General features: G+C 41.7%; 1 protein-coding gene across 5 annotated transcripts in view; it reads left to right on the forward strand.

Moving 5' to 3' along the window:
• Window positions 1-17,250, forward strand: part of LOC118387880 (adenomatous polyposis coli protein-like) — a 52,677-nt gene that overhangs the window by 19,106 nt on the left and 16,321 nt on the right. For 4 of the 5 annotated variants that reach the window (XM_035776689.2, XM_035776686.2, XM_035776687.2 and 1 more), the window contains exons 2-6: window positions 1,389-1,541; window positions 15,782-15,866; window positions 16,005-16,197; window positions 16,684-16,792; window positions 16,988-17,104. In XM_035776689.2, the coding sequence (XP_035632582.1) occupies window positions 1,407-1,541; window positions 15,782-15,866; window positions 16,005-16,197; window positions 16,684-16,792; window positions 16,988-17,104 (639 nt within the window). In that variant the 5' untranslated portion in view covers window positions 1,389-1,406. The remainder of the gene's footprint in view (window positions 1-1,388; window positions 1,542-15,781; window positions 15,867-16,004; window positions 16,198-16,683; window positions 16,793-16,987; window positions 17,105-17,250) is intronic. The other variant, XM_035776691.2, reaches the window with a different exon arrangement.

Consider the following 17,250-nt stretch of genomic DNA (forward strand, 5'->3'; position numbering starts at 1 on the left):
GCTGCTTCCCTCCACCCTCTCTATAATGGATGATCTAAAAATACAAACTTTTCCTTTGCGAGACGAGCGAGTGCCCCTCTGTCGTGTTGAGTTGTCTTCACATGGCGGTATGGGGCTGTGTGGCGCGCGAGTAATGGTGTTCCCTTAGCTGCCGAGCCCATCTTCTGTCTTCTAGATCTCGTCTTCTCAGCTGATTTCCGCAAGAGCGAGGTTAACACATTAATAAGCCTGCCTTTTAAACGTGGCCTAGTTGGAATGCACTGTGTGGTCTTTAGTCTCATACATCAAGTGTATAGCCTAAATATTGGCCCTAAATTGCACAGAGGTTTTGACGTCAGTGGACATGGCCTATGTTGTGTGGAATATCAATATCGCGTTGTAGAATGTGCTTAATCTGCTTATCGTTATGATATACGTTTTCTATTTAATTAGGTAGTACCGCTTATGGCTGTGTCTATTGAGAATGGAGTGGATGTCATGTCTGTGGTATTTGGCAATTAACCACTTGACAGGTGGGATGGTACCGTTCTGCTCTGTCTGCTGCTGCCCATCTCATCAGTGTCTGCCTGTGGATTGGGCTTCCTCTGCAGTGAAGATTATCCGTTGAAATAATTTGACCATCCATTTTGTCTTTTGTATGCTCTTTTTATTCTTGTCTATGCAATATTGTTTCAGAAGACATTCAGCTAAAAGGTAGCCTAATAACGAACCTACTATAGTACAATTATGGTGAAAGCCAGAATTGTCATAATTAGGCCATCACTTTCATCAAGTTTCATTTGTTCAAAATCCTAGAAGGGGGAACGCAGTCAAGCAAAATCTACCCGGGTGTAAATTATTCACAAGTCTAGTGTTTTCCAATCTGTGTGTATGTTAGAATTGTTCTTATCCCAAAGCCGTAGCAGGCATTTTACAATTCTGATTTTCTAGATCTGACCCTACTTTCTCAAATGTTTAATTGAATCTTGAGTGATGCCTTTTATTTTAATACAATCCACTGCTATCTTATTCTGAGCTACGTGCTTGGGCCCTCGAGCGACTGGCCCTGTCAAGGCTTGCCTAAGTCCTGCCTGTGTAGCAGAAAATAGCTTTAAGTGATCATCTAGGCTAACCATTGCTGAACATGTATTTACCATGGAGCTATCAATGTAATTAATGGTGATGGGTTATTAAAGCCTTGATAAATTCACTATTTTCTCTTTGGAGATGGATATTAATTGACATTGTCATGATCACTCCCTCACCTCTGACTGTAATGTCATTTTTACACATCAATGAAAATGTAGGCCTATGGATTAATGGTGATTAGGCAACGTCCGTTTTATGGGCAGTTTGATAGGCGGAGCTGAAAAAACCTTAATGGTCGTAATGTGTCCTCGTCCTCTTAGGTCAAGAGGTAGTCCAAGATGGCTGCAGCATCTTATGATCAGCTGCTGAAGCAAGTGGAGATACTGAAGATGGAGAACTCCAACCTTCGACAAGAGCTTGAGGACAACTCAAACCACTTGACCAAACTGGAGACCGAAGCCTCCAATATGAAGGTAAAAGGCAGAAAACAGATTTTTGATTATTTACTAAGAACCCATGTTTATTCGTTATGTGACACTGTAGCAAAACATTTTGCAATGTAAAATGCAAACAGGCTTTATTGGATAAGTACAGATGATAGGCTCTCCCCGTTCCACTCCTTTTTCTAAGCTTTCCCTTCCATTTCATGCCCACTGAACACAACCCAGCCTTTCCTCTAACCCAGGACCGCATAAAATTAAATGTTAACTACAAAGTAGCCTATTGCCTATCTGGCAGAATTATTCCTTTTTTTCATCAATCCATTTCCCATTTTTATAATTTATTTTGCAAACTCTGCAATCGCATGAGTGCAGCAGCAACACTGGCCTCTTCCTGATGCTCACTTCCATTAAAGGCTAACTGGACATAAAAACAACAAAATCCTAGAACTCAAACATGCTTTTTCTGCACAAACCACTGAACTGTCTTTCACGTGTCTGACAATGCCCTTTTGTTTACAAATTTAGCCACATCCATGCATAATGCACATTCCTTAATAATGACTAACTTCTTATAGCAGGCATTATAGAAAATGAACACAGGTCTCATAAACAATCTCAAGCACAAGCCCATGTGCTAGTGAGTAGCCAGCTGATCTTTATATTTCAAGTCTAGCCAGCTTGGCTCTATTTGCTTGCAAACAAGGTAGAACAGTTTAATTGTAACGAACACAACCTTCTGTCCATCTCCAACTGTTTGATCAGCATGCTAGCCTGTCCACTTTGTTCAGATGTTGAACTCAAGTGGCCTTCCTTATTTCTCAGAATGAGAACGAGTTGCCAATTCCTTTATATAAGAGTTTTTTTTAATGCTCATTGCACTTTTATTAAAATGACTAGACAGCTAGTATAAATCTGTGGCTAAAATGCTGCTTGTGATAATGCAATGCCGCGCGCAACAAACTGAGCATTCATTTTCCAGAATCGATGTTCATTGATGCTCCCGTTTTTGGTAGGGTCTGTTCTTTGTGCAATTTGACGAGTTGAAACATAAAAAGGATATTGCTTGGAAAAGGTTAACCTCCTCCTCTATTACGGTAAAATGCCTCAATGTTTTTCGGTGTCCATATGATGGATTATGTTGGACCAAACCGCAAATACCGAGTTGAAACTGCTTGTTAGAGAGGAAGACGTGACCTTTCATCTGTGTTGTTGAGAGTGGCAGGGGCTTGGTGTCTGTGGGAGTGGGAAGGTGCACACAGCACGGAAGGAGCGAAGGAGACGAGGCCAAAAAGACATGAGAACAAGCGAACATAAAAGCTCAAAACGAATAACAGAAAAACCTTTGGAATATTGTTCAAAAACATTCTAATTAATTGAATTAATTTCATGTAATGCCCGGCCCTATTTACTAGCTGTCAGATCCTTGTTTTCTCCGTCCTTGTTTAATCAATTCCCCTGGAAGCTCATTGGAGGTCCAAGGAATCTCCGTTGATCCTCTCCTCCAATGCACTTTGAGGTGTTTTGATGAAAAATTTGGTTACTGACACTTTCTCACACAACCTAAGTCTGTTCATGAGAGGAGCTGCCATCCTGAGCTAGGCTGCTGAATGTCTCTCTCTCGCTCACGCACACATGCGCACACATGCACACACACACACAGAGTGGTTGGATGTGCCAGCTTGCTTGGTTGCGTAACTGGATGATGTGACCTGGCAGGCTGAGGATACAAGAGGTGATCTAAGTCCCAGGGCTTTTCTCTTCTCACAGGAAGATTTTGGTTCTCAACAGTCTTTGCCAATGTCTTCTACCCCACAATGCGCCCCTGGGTAGTCACTGGTGCCACTTCACATTAGGGAGCACTACGCTCTTCCATGTAGCAGTGAATGTAGTCGGGAAACACACTCCAATATACTCATCTCCTGATAATGCATTTGTAAGAAAGAGGGACGGTCAAATGAAAACAAGAGAAGGAAAGTGGATGTGATAATGGTTTAGTTGCCCAAGTTGTACCAAGGGCATTTTTGTTTCTCAGGTAAAAACTCAAAGCTTACTTGCCCTGTTTTTACACACAACAATATTGAGCCTATTATAGGGCAGCTGCATGATAAGAATGGGGGATATACTCCCCATGGTCGTATGTGTGTGTGGCCTGGAACACTTAATGTACTATATGAAGATACAATACAGTTCTGTGTATAGACCTACTAGTTTACAGACATTGTCTGGGCATTATGGAAATGTTGTCTAATGTAACAGTAACCCAATATGACCGCCCATTCACTACTACCATATTTTCTTGGATGCAAACAGCCGGCAGTAGAAGATTACTCCATGCATTATTCATCCTAACCAATTTACACGCTAGTAGCCTATATAATGAATCTAGCCACCCCAGTCCCTTTAGCAGGGAGGAGAGGGAGATTATCAGGACCTTCTTTATCTTCCAGCCTCCCCCACCCATTTTCTTTTCTTAGATTGTGTCCCAAATGGCACCCTATATGGTGCACTACTATGGGCCCTGGTCAAATGTAGTGCACTGCGGTGCCTTCTGAAAGGTATTTTCAGATTTCCACATTTTGTTGTTACATCCTGAATTTAAAATGGATTAAATTGAGATTTTGTGTCACTGGCCTGCATACAATACCCCATAATGTCAAAGTGAAATGATCTATGTTTTTAGACATTTTTACAACTATCAAATCAAAATCAAATTTATTTGTCACATACACATGGTTAGCATATGTTAATGCGAGTGTAGCGAAATGCTTGTGCTTCTTGTTCCAACAATGCAGTAATAACCAACTAGTAATCTAACCTAACAATTCCAAAAACTACTACCTTATACACACACAAGTGTAAAGGGATAAACAAAATGTACATAAAGATATATGAATGAGTGATGGTACAGAACGGCATAGGCAAGATGGTATAGAGTAGTTGACATTGCTCTTATATTCAGTAGTTCCTCCTGACTGTATGTAATGAAACTTAAGATTACCTGGGGTACCAATGTAAAAAAACAAAATAGTGCATAGTTTCCTAGGAACGCAAAGCGAGGCGGCCATCTCTGTCGGCGCCGGAAGTACTATGTACAATTAATAAAACATTTAAAGCTGAAATATCTTGAGTCTAAGTATTCAACCCCCTTTGTTATGGCAAGACTAAATAAGTTCAGTCCCATAAATTGCATGGACTTTGAATATCCCTTTGAGCATTCTGAAATTATTAATCCACCATCCAAAGTGTAATTAATTTCACCCAGTCACTACAAAGATACAGGCGTCCTTCCTAACTCTGTTACCAGAAAGGAAGGAAACTGCTCAAGGATTTCACCATGAGGCTAATATTGACTTTAAAACAGAGTTAAATGGCTGTGATGGGAGAAGACGGATCAGCAACATTGTAGTTACTCCACAATATTACCCTAATTGACAGTGAAAAGGAAGCCTGTACAGAATAAACCTTTTCCAAAACACGCAGCACGTTTGCAATAAGGCACTAAAGTAAAACCGCAAAAGATGTAAAGAAATGTCTGAATACAAAGTGTTATGTTTGGGGCTAACGCATCACTGAGTGCCGCTCATATTTTCAAGCATATTGTTGGCGAAATCATGTTATTTTGGTATTTTATTAGGATCCCCATTAGCTGTTGCAAAAGCAGCAGCTACTCTTCCTGGGATCCACGTGAAACATGACATAATACAGAATATTTATAGACCACAGCTCAAGGACAGAACTACATAAAAAAAGTAGCCTACATATCAAAACATACACAAACAATATAGGTCAACTAGGGGAGAGGTGTTGTGAGGTTTTGCTTGATCTGTTTTTTGAAACCAGGTTTGCGGTTCACTTGAGCAATATGAGATGGAACAATAATGTCTTTAATACTGGACGCTTTCTTGAATTTGTGCCTGATCTGGGGACTGTGAAAAGTCCCCTGGTGGCATGTTATGGGTATGCTTGTCATCGGCAAGGACTGGGGAGTTTTTTAAATCTAAAAAAGCGGAATAGAGCTAGGCACAGGATAAATCCTAAAGGAAAACCTGTTTGTCTGCTTTCCAATACACTGGGATACTAATTCACCTTTCAGCAGGACAATACCCTAAAACATCAACATGTATGGCAATACTTAAATGGCTGTCTAGCAATGATCAACAACCAATTTGACAGTTTCAAGAATTTGTAAAGAATATTAAAAAGTGCAAATATTTTACAAGCCAGGTAGGTGTGCAAAGCTAGTAGACTTGCTCAGAAAGACTCCCAGCTGTAATCTCTGCCAACGGTGATTCTAACACTCCATGGATGGAAGGCCTATCAAGTTTGTATTCTCGGCCAACATGTCCTTAGTGTCCTACGTACCAAAGAAAGGGGTGTGAATACTTCTGTAAATTAGATTTCTGTATTTCTAAAAACATGCTTAGACTTTGTCATTGTGGGGCATTGTGTGTAAATCCATCCCCAAAAAGTACGAATTCATTTTTATTTCATGCTGTAATAAAATGTGGAAGTCAACGGGTATGAATACTTTCTGAAGGCACTGTACATGGGGAATAGGGTGCCATTTGGGACTCAGCCTCAATGTGAATGAAAGAGATTTTGGCTGTGCAGCGATACCAACTAACCGGCCAGCCCCTCCATCTCTTTCTCACCCCAGAGGCAGGCAGTGCTCCCTGGGTTGGCTTCAGTATGCCAGTGCCTCCCTGGAGGACGGATGGTGCTATACCATGCATGCTAATGAGGAGATGACTGGCTATGGGGGCTCCCTACTCCCTTGCCCATGAAGTAGACATCTGTTTTATCCCCCCACTCCTTCCCCAACAATTATTTTTTTTAAACCTTGCATTTTGTCTTTTCCTGCTAGTACTGACTTTGCCGATTACTTACTGTGATTATCTCACTTAGCTATTAAGATGAATGCACTAACTGTAAGTCGCTCTGGATAAGAGCGTCTGCTCAATGACTCAAATGTAAGTAAGGACAAGATTGTGTATAATTTCCTGAATCCCAAATCAACCCCTAGCCTCTATCCTTTTGTGTTGATCTGACAGGATGGGAGTAGGCTGGTAGTGCCCATCTTGCCCTCTGATAGACTGTGGAATTGTTGCCATATTGCTTACACCAATCTGATCCTCTCTGATCTAATCAAATGCCTAGAGCATGCAGGCTAAGGGTTGATTTGTTATTCAGTCTTGAGAGCTTACTGCTTTTGTAGAGCGTTTTTGCGATGTTGCCTTTCCATTTCCTTGTAATAAATGCGTGTACGGACTCAGCATGTTGGGACTTGCTTTGGTATATTTTTGGTACAAGCTTAGTCAGTCATTAGCTATTAGTCATTGCTAGGGAGAGTCTTTCAGTATGTGTCATCAGTCTTACTCACAGTATTTGAGACTGTCTACACACTTTCCAGTAGCTTTGGAGCTGGTTTGGGTTTGCCTCTCTCTTTTGGGCATTTGAGTGAGGGTCTCTGTGCTTCCCTTAGCCGGGGAGAGTCTTCCTCTGTTACTTGTCCAACACTGATGAAACATCCTTTTATCTCAGTAGGTTTGGAGCTGAGTTTGGGGTTTGCCTCAGTCTCACTTTTGGGTGTGTGAGGCAGGGGGTCTGCTGGCTCTACCCTTAGAGTGGCACATTCAGCACTTAGCTGTCTATTAACAATTCACTCGATCAGGTCTGCGTAGTTGGTCTGCTCTTGCGCAAATGGAAAATACTGCTAACTTAGTGAATTTAGTAAGCCTAGGGCTATGCTACCTGCTACTCTGCAACCAGATATTTCACACTGGGGGGGGAGTGGCTGGAGCACCCTTTTTGTGTAGCTGCAGATATAGTATCAGCCTGGGTTTGGCTTAGGGATTTTGAGATATCAAATAAGAAAAGGTGTTAAACAAAACAGGTAATGTTCAAGTTTAAATAATTGTCACGTTTGAGCTAGGCTCTCCGTTCCATGATCTAACCAGACATTGATGCTGTAAACAGTTAATGAGTCACATTTATTCATTGTGTAATGTGGATAGCAATGTCATCACCTGTAAAAGATCATTTTTATGGTTGCACGCCGACGGTTGGTTTAAGTGTGCAAAACGTTTTTATTTTGTTAGGACTCTTGTGGTTCAGTTTGTTCCTGTTGCAACTTCCAGTTTTTATTGTCCCCCACGATGAAATCAGGGAGGGAGCTGTGCATCTGTCTCCATCCGCTACTATGTTTGTTTGTCACATACAATATCTCAGACAACAATGGCCCGATTTGGACTCGGGCGAACGATGCTTCTTACCGTAGAGATCCGTCATTTACAAAATTAGGGTGGTGGTATCTGCATAATTTGTGGGAGATATGTTTACTGTTGCCTTGTTTTCTTTTGGAAATACTTGTACAGTTTTTGCTGGCTTATTCTTCACTTGATAATACAAATCCTCACTCTGGCAAGAAGAAAACACACCATCGTATTGAAGTCAGTGTAAAATCGAACCACTGGGCCAACGTCACAGTAATTCTTGCACTTGGGGCCACAGCGGCATTCATTGTTGACCTGTATTGTTCTTATTTCCTTCCTGGACTATATAGCGCCGTAGAGAGCAGGCTATTGCATCCTCCTTACTAAATAGTGTTTAACCTAATACTTAGCCTAGGCTGTAGTAAATTAAGTGTTTTGTAGGTTAACGGTAGCCTAAGTAGTAAAATCACAATGACTGTAGTGCAAAGATTCTGCATATTCTAAATAGGGGGGGAAGGGTTATAATTTGCAACCAAGTGAAGTATTAGGCCTATCTTGTCGTAATATCTCCTCCATAGTATTCCTTACCGGGGAGAACCCCTGTTGAGATCATAACTAATTAGGTAATTCAAGGGGTGGATAATGTTTATGACTAATGGATGAGATTACAAACAGTCTGCCTTTTCCCCTGTGGTAATCCAGTCTCATATTCATCAGAAACAGTATCTCCCCCCCCCTGGCATGTTTAGAGCACGCTTTTACACACACAGACACTGCTGCTTCTGAGGCGCTCCGTTCCCTCTGCACCTCAAAGAAGGCAGGATGTCTTTTATTTTTTTTGTCTCTCCCTTCCACACATTGTATCTAATGAATGTGCCTCTCATTTCCTGTCCTCCAGCCATTTCCTCTCTCCTCAGGGCCCAGGGGCTCCAAAACGCACCCTATCCCCTTTAGAGTGCACTCCTTTTGACCAGGGCCAATATGGTTCTGGTCAAAAGTAGTGCACTATGTAGGGAATAAGGTGCCATTTGAAAAGTAGTCCCTATACAGTGCACTAAGGTGCCATTTGGGATGCAACCAGGCTCTCACAGCTGCAGGGAGACGAGAGCACAAACACCACACTCTTCATCGAGGAGCACAGAGCAGGCTTCCTTTCTTTCCTACCCACCAAGCCAATTACACACAGCACAACGAGCTCCATTTTAGTTAGATAACTATGGTGACAAACACTCACACAATTTGAATGTTTATCTTATGCAGCCTACTTAACATAAACCCTAAAGCTTTAGATAAGTACTACACTAAAAATCTTCATTCATGTTATCCCGTATGTGGGAAGGAGTTATGTCAAGTGAAATGTTGTTTTTGCTATATTTTAAGTTCCTGGCAGAAAGTTTCTGAAGAAGTTGGCTGACTTAAAAATCCTTGTGACAACTAGTGGATCATCCCAGTGACAACTGTCAGGCCAGGACTTGCATCCCAAATAGCACCCTATTCCCTACGTAGTGTGCTTTTTTTTTTTTTTTTTTTACCAGAACCATATGGACCCTGGTCAAAAGTAGTGCACAATATAGGAAATAGGGTGCTCTGTGGGACATAACCCATGTTCAGGCAGCTCTGGGATTCAGATGGGGGAAGGAATAATTTCAGTTAGTGACAGTGTCCTGTCATGGCTTATCAACGTGTGTGGCTTTGATTCTCTTCGTGTCATGTTCTATCAAATGAACAGTCATAATATGACAAAGCAATATGACATCATCAAAGGTGTTTGTCTGTGTGTCTTCTAGGGCTGACCCCAATTAGTCGACTTGTCGATTGTTTGTTCGTTAGGCTGTTGGTTCGACCGAGATTGTTTTTAGTCGAGCAGTAACACACACACACACACACACACACACACACACACACACACACACAGTGAACTAATCCATTGCGGAGGCCTAGACTAAAAGCCAATTTATGCTTGATTTGAAAATATGGTCGGGGGCTCCATCTGGAGGGTGTGACGCAATTGCGAAGGCTCCAGAGGCATGCAGAGGTCAACTCGAGCTCTGTACTGCATCGCTATGCACCTCCCAAATCTTTTAACAACGCAGAGGGCTCTGTATCGCTCCGCATTGAAATGATTTGTTGACGGTAGGTGGGGGCAGTACATCCTTTATAAACACAAACTCACGTCCTTGATAACAGCTCTGCACTGCTCTGCGAAGCACAAGAAGTGAATGCCCTGACTTCTGCTGAGGCCGTGTCACCATTAATGCTGCATGGCCAATGCAGACGTCGGATGAATGAAAAGCTTTTGAACAAAACAGATCTCTCCATTTTTCTTTATTTAGCCAAGACATTTTGTCTATTAAGAAGTTATTAAATATCTATTAAAAAACAACTAATTTCTCAAGTCTCATTTCTGGTCTACCATAATCCTAAAATGACTCTAAACAATGACTCAAAACAAATCTATGTTGATGTGGGTCTCTTAAGTATAGCAGTTAGGATACTTCACTCATTAGTCTCGTAGTCTAAACCCACCATTCTCCACATCCGCCTTCCCATGACAACATCGATGCTTGTTTTTTGTATATTATATATATATATATGTATGTATATATATATATGTATCTCATTGTCAAGGACATTTACAGTCAGTATAGTACAAAAGCAGGACATGGCCTAGCCGCTCTCTCCCACCAGCACACATGCACTCTCCCTCCTCTACCTAGGCTCGCATGCCAACCAACAACCAAACCCCAGGGCCTTGTGGGAGCCCAGCTCAGATGAAACGAGAGCCTGATGAGATTGAGACACACCGGTGTGCTGTGTTCGGACTCTGCAGATGGGTACTTTTACAGCATCGATTTCCGCTACTTGGAGTCCATAGAATTACCTTTTTTTAAAGCCTGTGTGTGTTTTAGAGGGAATACTGCAGCACTGATTACTCTGCAGGGATGCCCTCCTCATATTCTAGCCGGTCTCTCTGTTGGATTTATTTGTGTGCGAGAAGGGTTGGGTGGTATCCAGATTTTCTGTACCATACCGGGGTATACGGTATTACCGGTAGTGCACAGAAGTGGCACCATTTCATTCCAAGTGTAAAGAAATAAACATTGACATACAAAACAAATTTATAATAATATATGCCATTTTAGCAGAATACTTTTATCCAAAGCGACTTACAGTCATGTGTGCATACATTCTACGTATGGGTGGTCCCGGGTGGTATCGAGACCCACTACCCTGGCGTTACAAGCGCCATGCTCTACCAACTGTGCTACAGAAGGTGGAGGTATAAATTTAGGCAGCAGGGATCTTGATCCAGGAGGGGATTGATGGTCTCTGCTGTAACCAAGAAGCTTAATCTTGTAAGCTAGCCACTTAGTTAGCCCTGAGCTGGAGTTAATTTATTTGGCACTTTTCTTAGATAGACCTAGAGCTTTAGCCTTGTGCTTGCCTTGCATTAATGACTAGCCCATCATCAACTTAATTTACTATCAATGACTTGAATGTTATTTAAGCCATAAGGCGGTGTGGTATATGGCTAATATACCACAGCTAAGGGCTGTTCTTATGCACGACATAATGCGGAGTACCTGGACAAAGCCCTTAGCCGTGCTATATTGGCCATATATCACATCTCAAAGTGCTTTATTGCTATCATAAACTGGTTAACAACGTAATTGGAGCAGTAAAAATAAATGTTTTGTTGTACCCGTGGTATACGGGTACACCACAATTATCAGCACTCAGTTTATAATTGTTTTTATAGATTGTTCTCTACTCTAAAAATACCTGTTCTCTACTCTAAAAATACCTATCTGGATTTTCTTCTTGGCCTTTCATGTACAGTCAGCTTGTAGTCAACTGTATTCTATTCACGTTAGCAACAAAATGTTTGTCACCCCTGATGGTCTGGATAGTGGTTCTGCTAGGAACTGGTGACTCTGAATAGAATGAAGGGCTCTTTATCATATTATCCCAGCCTGATAATGCATTCGTTGTTTGATGCGTCTGGACATCTCACACTCTCTAGAGAGAGAGCGAACGCATCACACAGCCCGGTGTGTTTTTTTTTGTTTTCTGCCATCGTTGAGCTACAAAAAAGCCCAGCCCTCCTGTCAGACCCTCTTTCGACTTGCTCCTCGACGCATGAGCTTGGGTCAGAGGTTAAGGGGTAGAGGTCAACGGATACTGACCCTCCGGGTCATCTGTTGGGAGTAAACTCTTCAATGTAATGCAGCTGGATGGATGTGGCCTCTATCTGCTCTCTGGCTAGAGACAACCAAGGTGGACGGAAAGCCCTGTTTTCTGAGGGGCAGCCGCATTGTCACCCGACATGTTGTCAGACATCGCTCCTCTGCTCTGACCCTTTGCTCTCCCCTCACCGCAGGTCAGGAGACTACTCTTTCTCTTCCACTTAAAAATTGGCCTATCCAAACTATAAACACCCATTCAACCTGGAAAGAAATGTGTAGTAACTTTTGACGAATGACCTGCAACACAAAATTGTTGTTAATACAATGTCCAAACTGTCATATGGACATGCTCGTACCCAGCCTCTCGCTCGTTATGCTGTATGATTATAGGCCTAATGGTTATTATTCTCCTCTAGAACTACGTCCTTTCACCGCTTTTAGGTTCATTGTGGTAAGTCCTCCTGTAGCAAGGGAGTTTTCTACAGTAATGCCAACTGATTATGGACAGGACACGTACCCGAACAAACCCTGGCATAGAGCGTTTTAAACCTGTAGATCTTTGAGGTGTAGGCTACATTAGGTTCATAGTTCCATTTTAAAATTGGTCATTAGCCTATAGTGGATCGTTGTCCCTATACCGGGATGGTTGATGCTAACGTGCGCTAATGTGACTAGAATGACGTAAGTAACGGCAAACTTTCCAGGGCGTAGACATGTCTTATATGGGCAGAAAGCTTAAATTCTTATCGAACTGCACTGTCCAATTTACAGTAGCTATTACAGTGAAAAAAGTACCATGCTATTGTTTGAGTGCACAACACCTTATCACGGCAACTGGTTTGATACATTCACCTCTGAAGGTAAATAATGTACTTGCATTCAGTGATTTTGCTCTGATTTGTCGTCCTGAGGCTCCCGGAGATAAAATGTAGCATAGTTTTGTTTGATAAAATAAATGTTGATATTCAAATGTCTGAACTGGGTTCTACAGTTTGAACCCCTGCTTTCTCTGGCTCCACGCCCGGCGCATCTAGATTAGAGGTCGACCGGTTTTAAGATTTTTCAACACCGATACCGGCTCTTTTTTATTGGAGGACCAAAAAAAGCCGATACTGATTAATCGGACGCTTTTTAAAATGTATTTATTTGTAATAATGACAATTACAACAATACTGAATTAACTTATTTTAACTTAATATAATACATCAATAAAATCAATTTAGCCTCAAGTAAATAATGAAACATGTTCAATTTGGTTTAAATAATGCAAAAACAAAGTATTGGAGAAGAAAGTAAAAGTGCAATATGTGCCATGTAAAAAAACTAACATTTAAGTTCCATGCTCAGAACATATGAAAGCTGGTGGTTCCTTAACATGAGTCTTCAATATTCCTAGGCAAAAAGTTTTGGGTTGTAGTTATTATAGGAATTATAGGACTATTTCTCTCTATACCATTTGTATTTCATATACCTTTGACTTTTGGATGTTCTTATAGGCACTTTAGTATTGCCAGTGTAATAGTATAGCTTCCGTCCCTCTCCTCGCCCCTACCTGGGCTTGAACCAGGAACACATCGACAACAGCATTCCTCGAAGCGTTGTTACCCATCGCTCCACAAAAGCCGCGGCCCTTGCAGAGCAAGGGGAACGACTACAAGTCTCAGAGCGAGTGACGTCACCGATTGAAACGCTATTACCGCTAACTAGTAGCCATTTCACATCGGTTACACCTGGCTAATCTCGGGAGTTGATAGGCTTGAAGTCATAAACAGCTCAATGCTTGAAGTATTGTGAAGAGCTGCTGGCAAAAGCAGTAAAGTGCTGTTTGAATGCGTACGAGGCTGCTGCTGCCTACCATCGCCCAGTCAGACTGCTCTATCAAATATCAAATCATAGACTTCAATACTTAAATATAACAACATAATAACACACATTAATATGGTCGAATCCAGAAACTATAATTTCAAAAACTAAACATTTATTCTTTCAGTGAAATATGGAACCGTTCTGTATTTTATCTAACAGGTCTAACTGTTAGTCTAAATATTGCTGTTACATTGTACAACCTTCAATATTATGTCATAATTATGTACAATTCTGGCAAATTAATTACGGTCTTTGTTAGAAATAAACGGACTTCACACAGTTCGCAATGAGCCAGGTGGCCCAAACTGCTGCATATACCCGGACTGTTTGCACAGAACGCAAGATATCTATATACATCTACATCTACATCTCTCTCTCTATATATATATATATATATATATATATATCTGCCTAATCGGTGTCCAAAACACAGATTTCCGATTGTTATGAAAACTTGAAATCGGCCCTAATTAATCGTCCATTCTGATTAATCGGTCTACCTCTAATCTAGATGTATGAAAGTTGGTGTATACGCTAATGATCCATCATGTATGACATTCCTGGGATTGGGGGATTGAAATGTGTTATTTTTACATTCACATTTCACATTTCCATAAACGTCAGTGTTTCCTTTCAAATGGTATCAAGAATATGCATATACTTGCTTCAGGTCCTGAGCTACAAAGGCACAAATTGAAAAGGGTCCGATCCTTAAGAGGTTTAATGGTGCTTTAAGTACTAAGTATGCTGTTTTAGGCTAGGGTTTAGGCTACGTTCTTTAGAAAAAGCTTTTTATTTGTGGATATAGGCCTACAGCAAACAATATATTTCTTGTTGGCTACTGTATGTTTGTTGGCCTGTAATCTAATAAGACTAGAGACTGAGACGCACAACCATGCAGGGACCGTATCTGAAATGAAGGGAGATGATGTCCATAGGGGTGGAAGAAAAAAAAAAAACAGTGCTCAAAGTGACCTACATGGTGGCAGAAAATGTTGACTACAGAGTACACTGAGACCTATCAGTCAAAAGAGAAGCATCCTCCCTTCAGGTCAATGCCACTATGGCATTAATGGCTTATTTCTTATAAATCCATTAGTGGCATGCCTTCTAGGAGTGGCGACGGAGGGTCCGATCTACAATGTGGTTCTACTGTCTGTGATCCATTAAACATGCTATCTAAGAAATGCACCTGACCAATTCATAAGATCTTATCCAAGAAAAGTCCTTTTTGTTTCTGAATAGTGTCCACTTTGCTATGAAGTACCCCGCTCGTTGATGCTACTGTTGCACTTTTCTTCCTCCAACGAGGAAAGCTCTCCCTCAAAGCCCTGACGTTATTAGATGCGTCGCTCTGTGAACCTGATCGGGATGTTGGCTACCAAAGGTCCATTCGCGTTCAGCTGGGCAACATCTAATTGACACACTGGCTGGAGAAGAGTGACTTCTAACAATGCGATCAATGGCTGTTCACCTCACTCCACAGCTTGGGTGAGATGAAAAAGGCTTAGATAAAAAAAACTAACTGGAGCCAGTCTGTAGGATTTCAGGGCTGTTTTAGAGGACAAGAGAGGGATAAAGAGGGGGGGTGGGGCTATTTGATGGCACTTCAAAGCTAGCAAATGGACCTTTTTCTCCTCTCTTCCACCCTGTCCTTCAGGCAGGATCACAAACCATCGACTCCTTATCTCTGGAATGAGATGGTGGGGGGTTGAACCAAAAATAATATTTTGCACTGCAGTGTGTCAGGTTGGTTTTGGTTAGATGTTTTTCACGTGTGAAATTATTATTTTTTTGTCAGATGTTGACACCCCCCCCCCCTTAAAGCAAATGTGTGTTCCTGAACTTAAAGAACATTCCTGTTCATTCCTGCTTTGGAAAGATGTGTGTACATATCACCTAGATAGCGGTCATATAAGCCTACAAGATGTTTTTCTTTGCTCTTTGTGATTGTGTGTTTACGAACAATACATTAAAACCCATTTTTGTTTTTTCTTTGTTTCAGGAGGTGCTGAAACACCTACAGGGAAGCATTGAAGAAGAGACTACCGATTCATCTGAACAAATCCATCTCCTAGAAAGACTGAAGAGTAAGCTTCTCAGCCAGAGCCGGACCAATTGTAGGCTTATGTAGGACGATTGTTGCACACACGAGGTGGCAGAATTAGCTCACTGAAACACAAAGCTTCCATTAAATAACCTGCATTTTATGTTCCTTCCTCCTGTAGAAATTAGCCTGGATCCTAACAGTTACCCAGGGGTGAAGCTAAGACCTAAGCTGCCCTCCATGCAGGGCTCAGGCTCTGGGCGGTCAGGGGACAGCAGCCCCAGTCCTAGCCATATGGGCTCCTTCCCCAGGAGAGGGGTGTCCAATGGGGGCCGAGACAGTGCTGGCTACCTGGAAGAGCTAGAGAAGGAGAGGTGAGCTTCTATGCTTGTTTTATAACAAATTGCAATATTTGTTCATATACTGATTTTACTGGAACAGTGATATATTCACAGACTGTCTCGATCAGGTTCTAACTGATACCTTCCACATGCATATGATGTATTTTCTCATTTGTTTATTCGTGTTAAGTAATGCATTCTTGGCTATACACTGATTTACTGCAACAATATTCATTGGTGAGTGGTTTGCCCCTCTCCCAGCCAAATCACATTACAATGGTGCAGCCTGAGGGCTGCACCATTGTTAGGTTGCGTCGTGTATTCCCGGCATTATTCACAGACAGGATGCATTTTTACTTTACTCTTATTCAGGACACCCTCCCTGTTTTATTCTAGTATTTCAATGCTGCATATGGATCTTTGAATTAGGTCTTTAATTTAGTGTTTAAATTCACTCTGATTTCTGTCAGTGTTTTGTATCTTGGATGTCAATAGGCGTGCTTGTCTCTGTCATGTCAGGTCTTTACTGATGGCGGAGCTGGAAAAAGAGGAGAAGGAGAAAGACTGGTATTACGCACAGCTGCAGAACCTCACCAAGAGGATCGACAGCCTGCCACTGACTGAGAATGTAAGTGTTTATTTGTCGTCCAGCATTATTAGTGTGTTGGGGTACTCTTGTCAAAAGCGATACAGAAATTGTATGTATAATCTGATGAAGATGAGGCGATGGTCAATTGGTCTCCTCTCTGCATTAGATATTAGAAATCACTCCATTTCATCACATGACTGATGGTTGTTTTGTTGTTCCTGTTTTGTTTCGCAGCAATTCTCCCTGCAGACTGATATGACCCGTAGGCAACTGGAGTATGAGGCCAGGCAAATCAGAGCCGCCATGGAGGAACAGCTGGGAACCTGCCAGGATATGGAGAAGAGGGCACAGGTGAGGAGAGAGGGATGAGATGAATGGATACAGATACAGAAAGGGCAGAATATGGGTTGAGTCAGTGAGGATACAAATGTGCACACAGGAAAAAAAAGTGGTCAGACAGGATACTGTAAGTGGGATAAGATGATGTAGATGGGTGG

This window comes from Oncorhynchus keta, chromosome 9 (genome assembly GCF_023373465.1).
Source record: "Oncorhynchus keta strain PuntledgeMale-10-30-2019 chromosome 9, Oket_V2, whole genome shotgun sequence".
Classification (NCBI taxonomy): domain Eukaryota; kingdom Metazoa; phylum Chordata; class Actinopteri; order Salmoniformes; family Salmonidae; genus Oncorhynchus; species Oncorhynchus keta.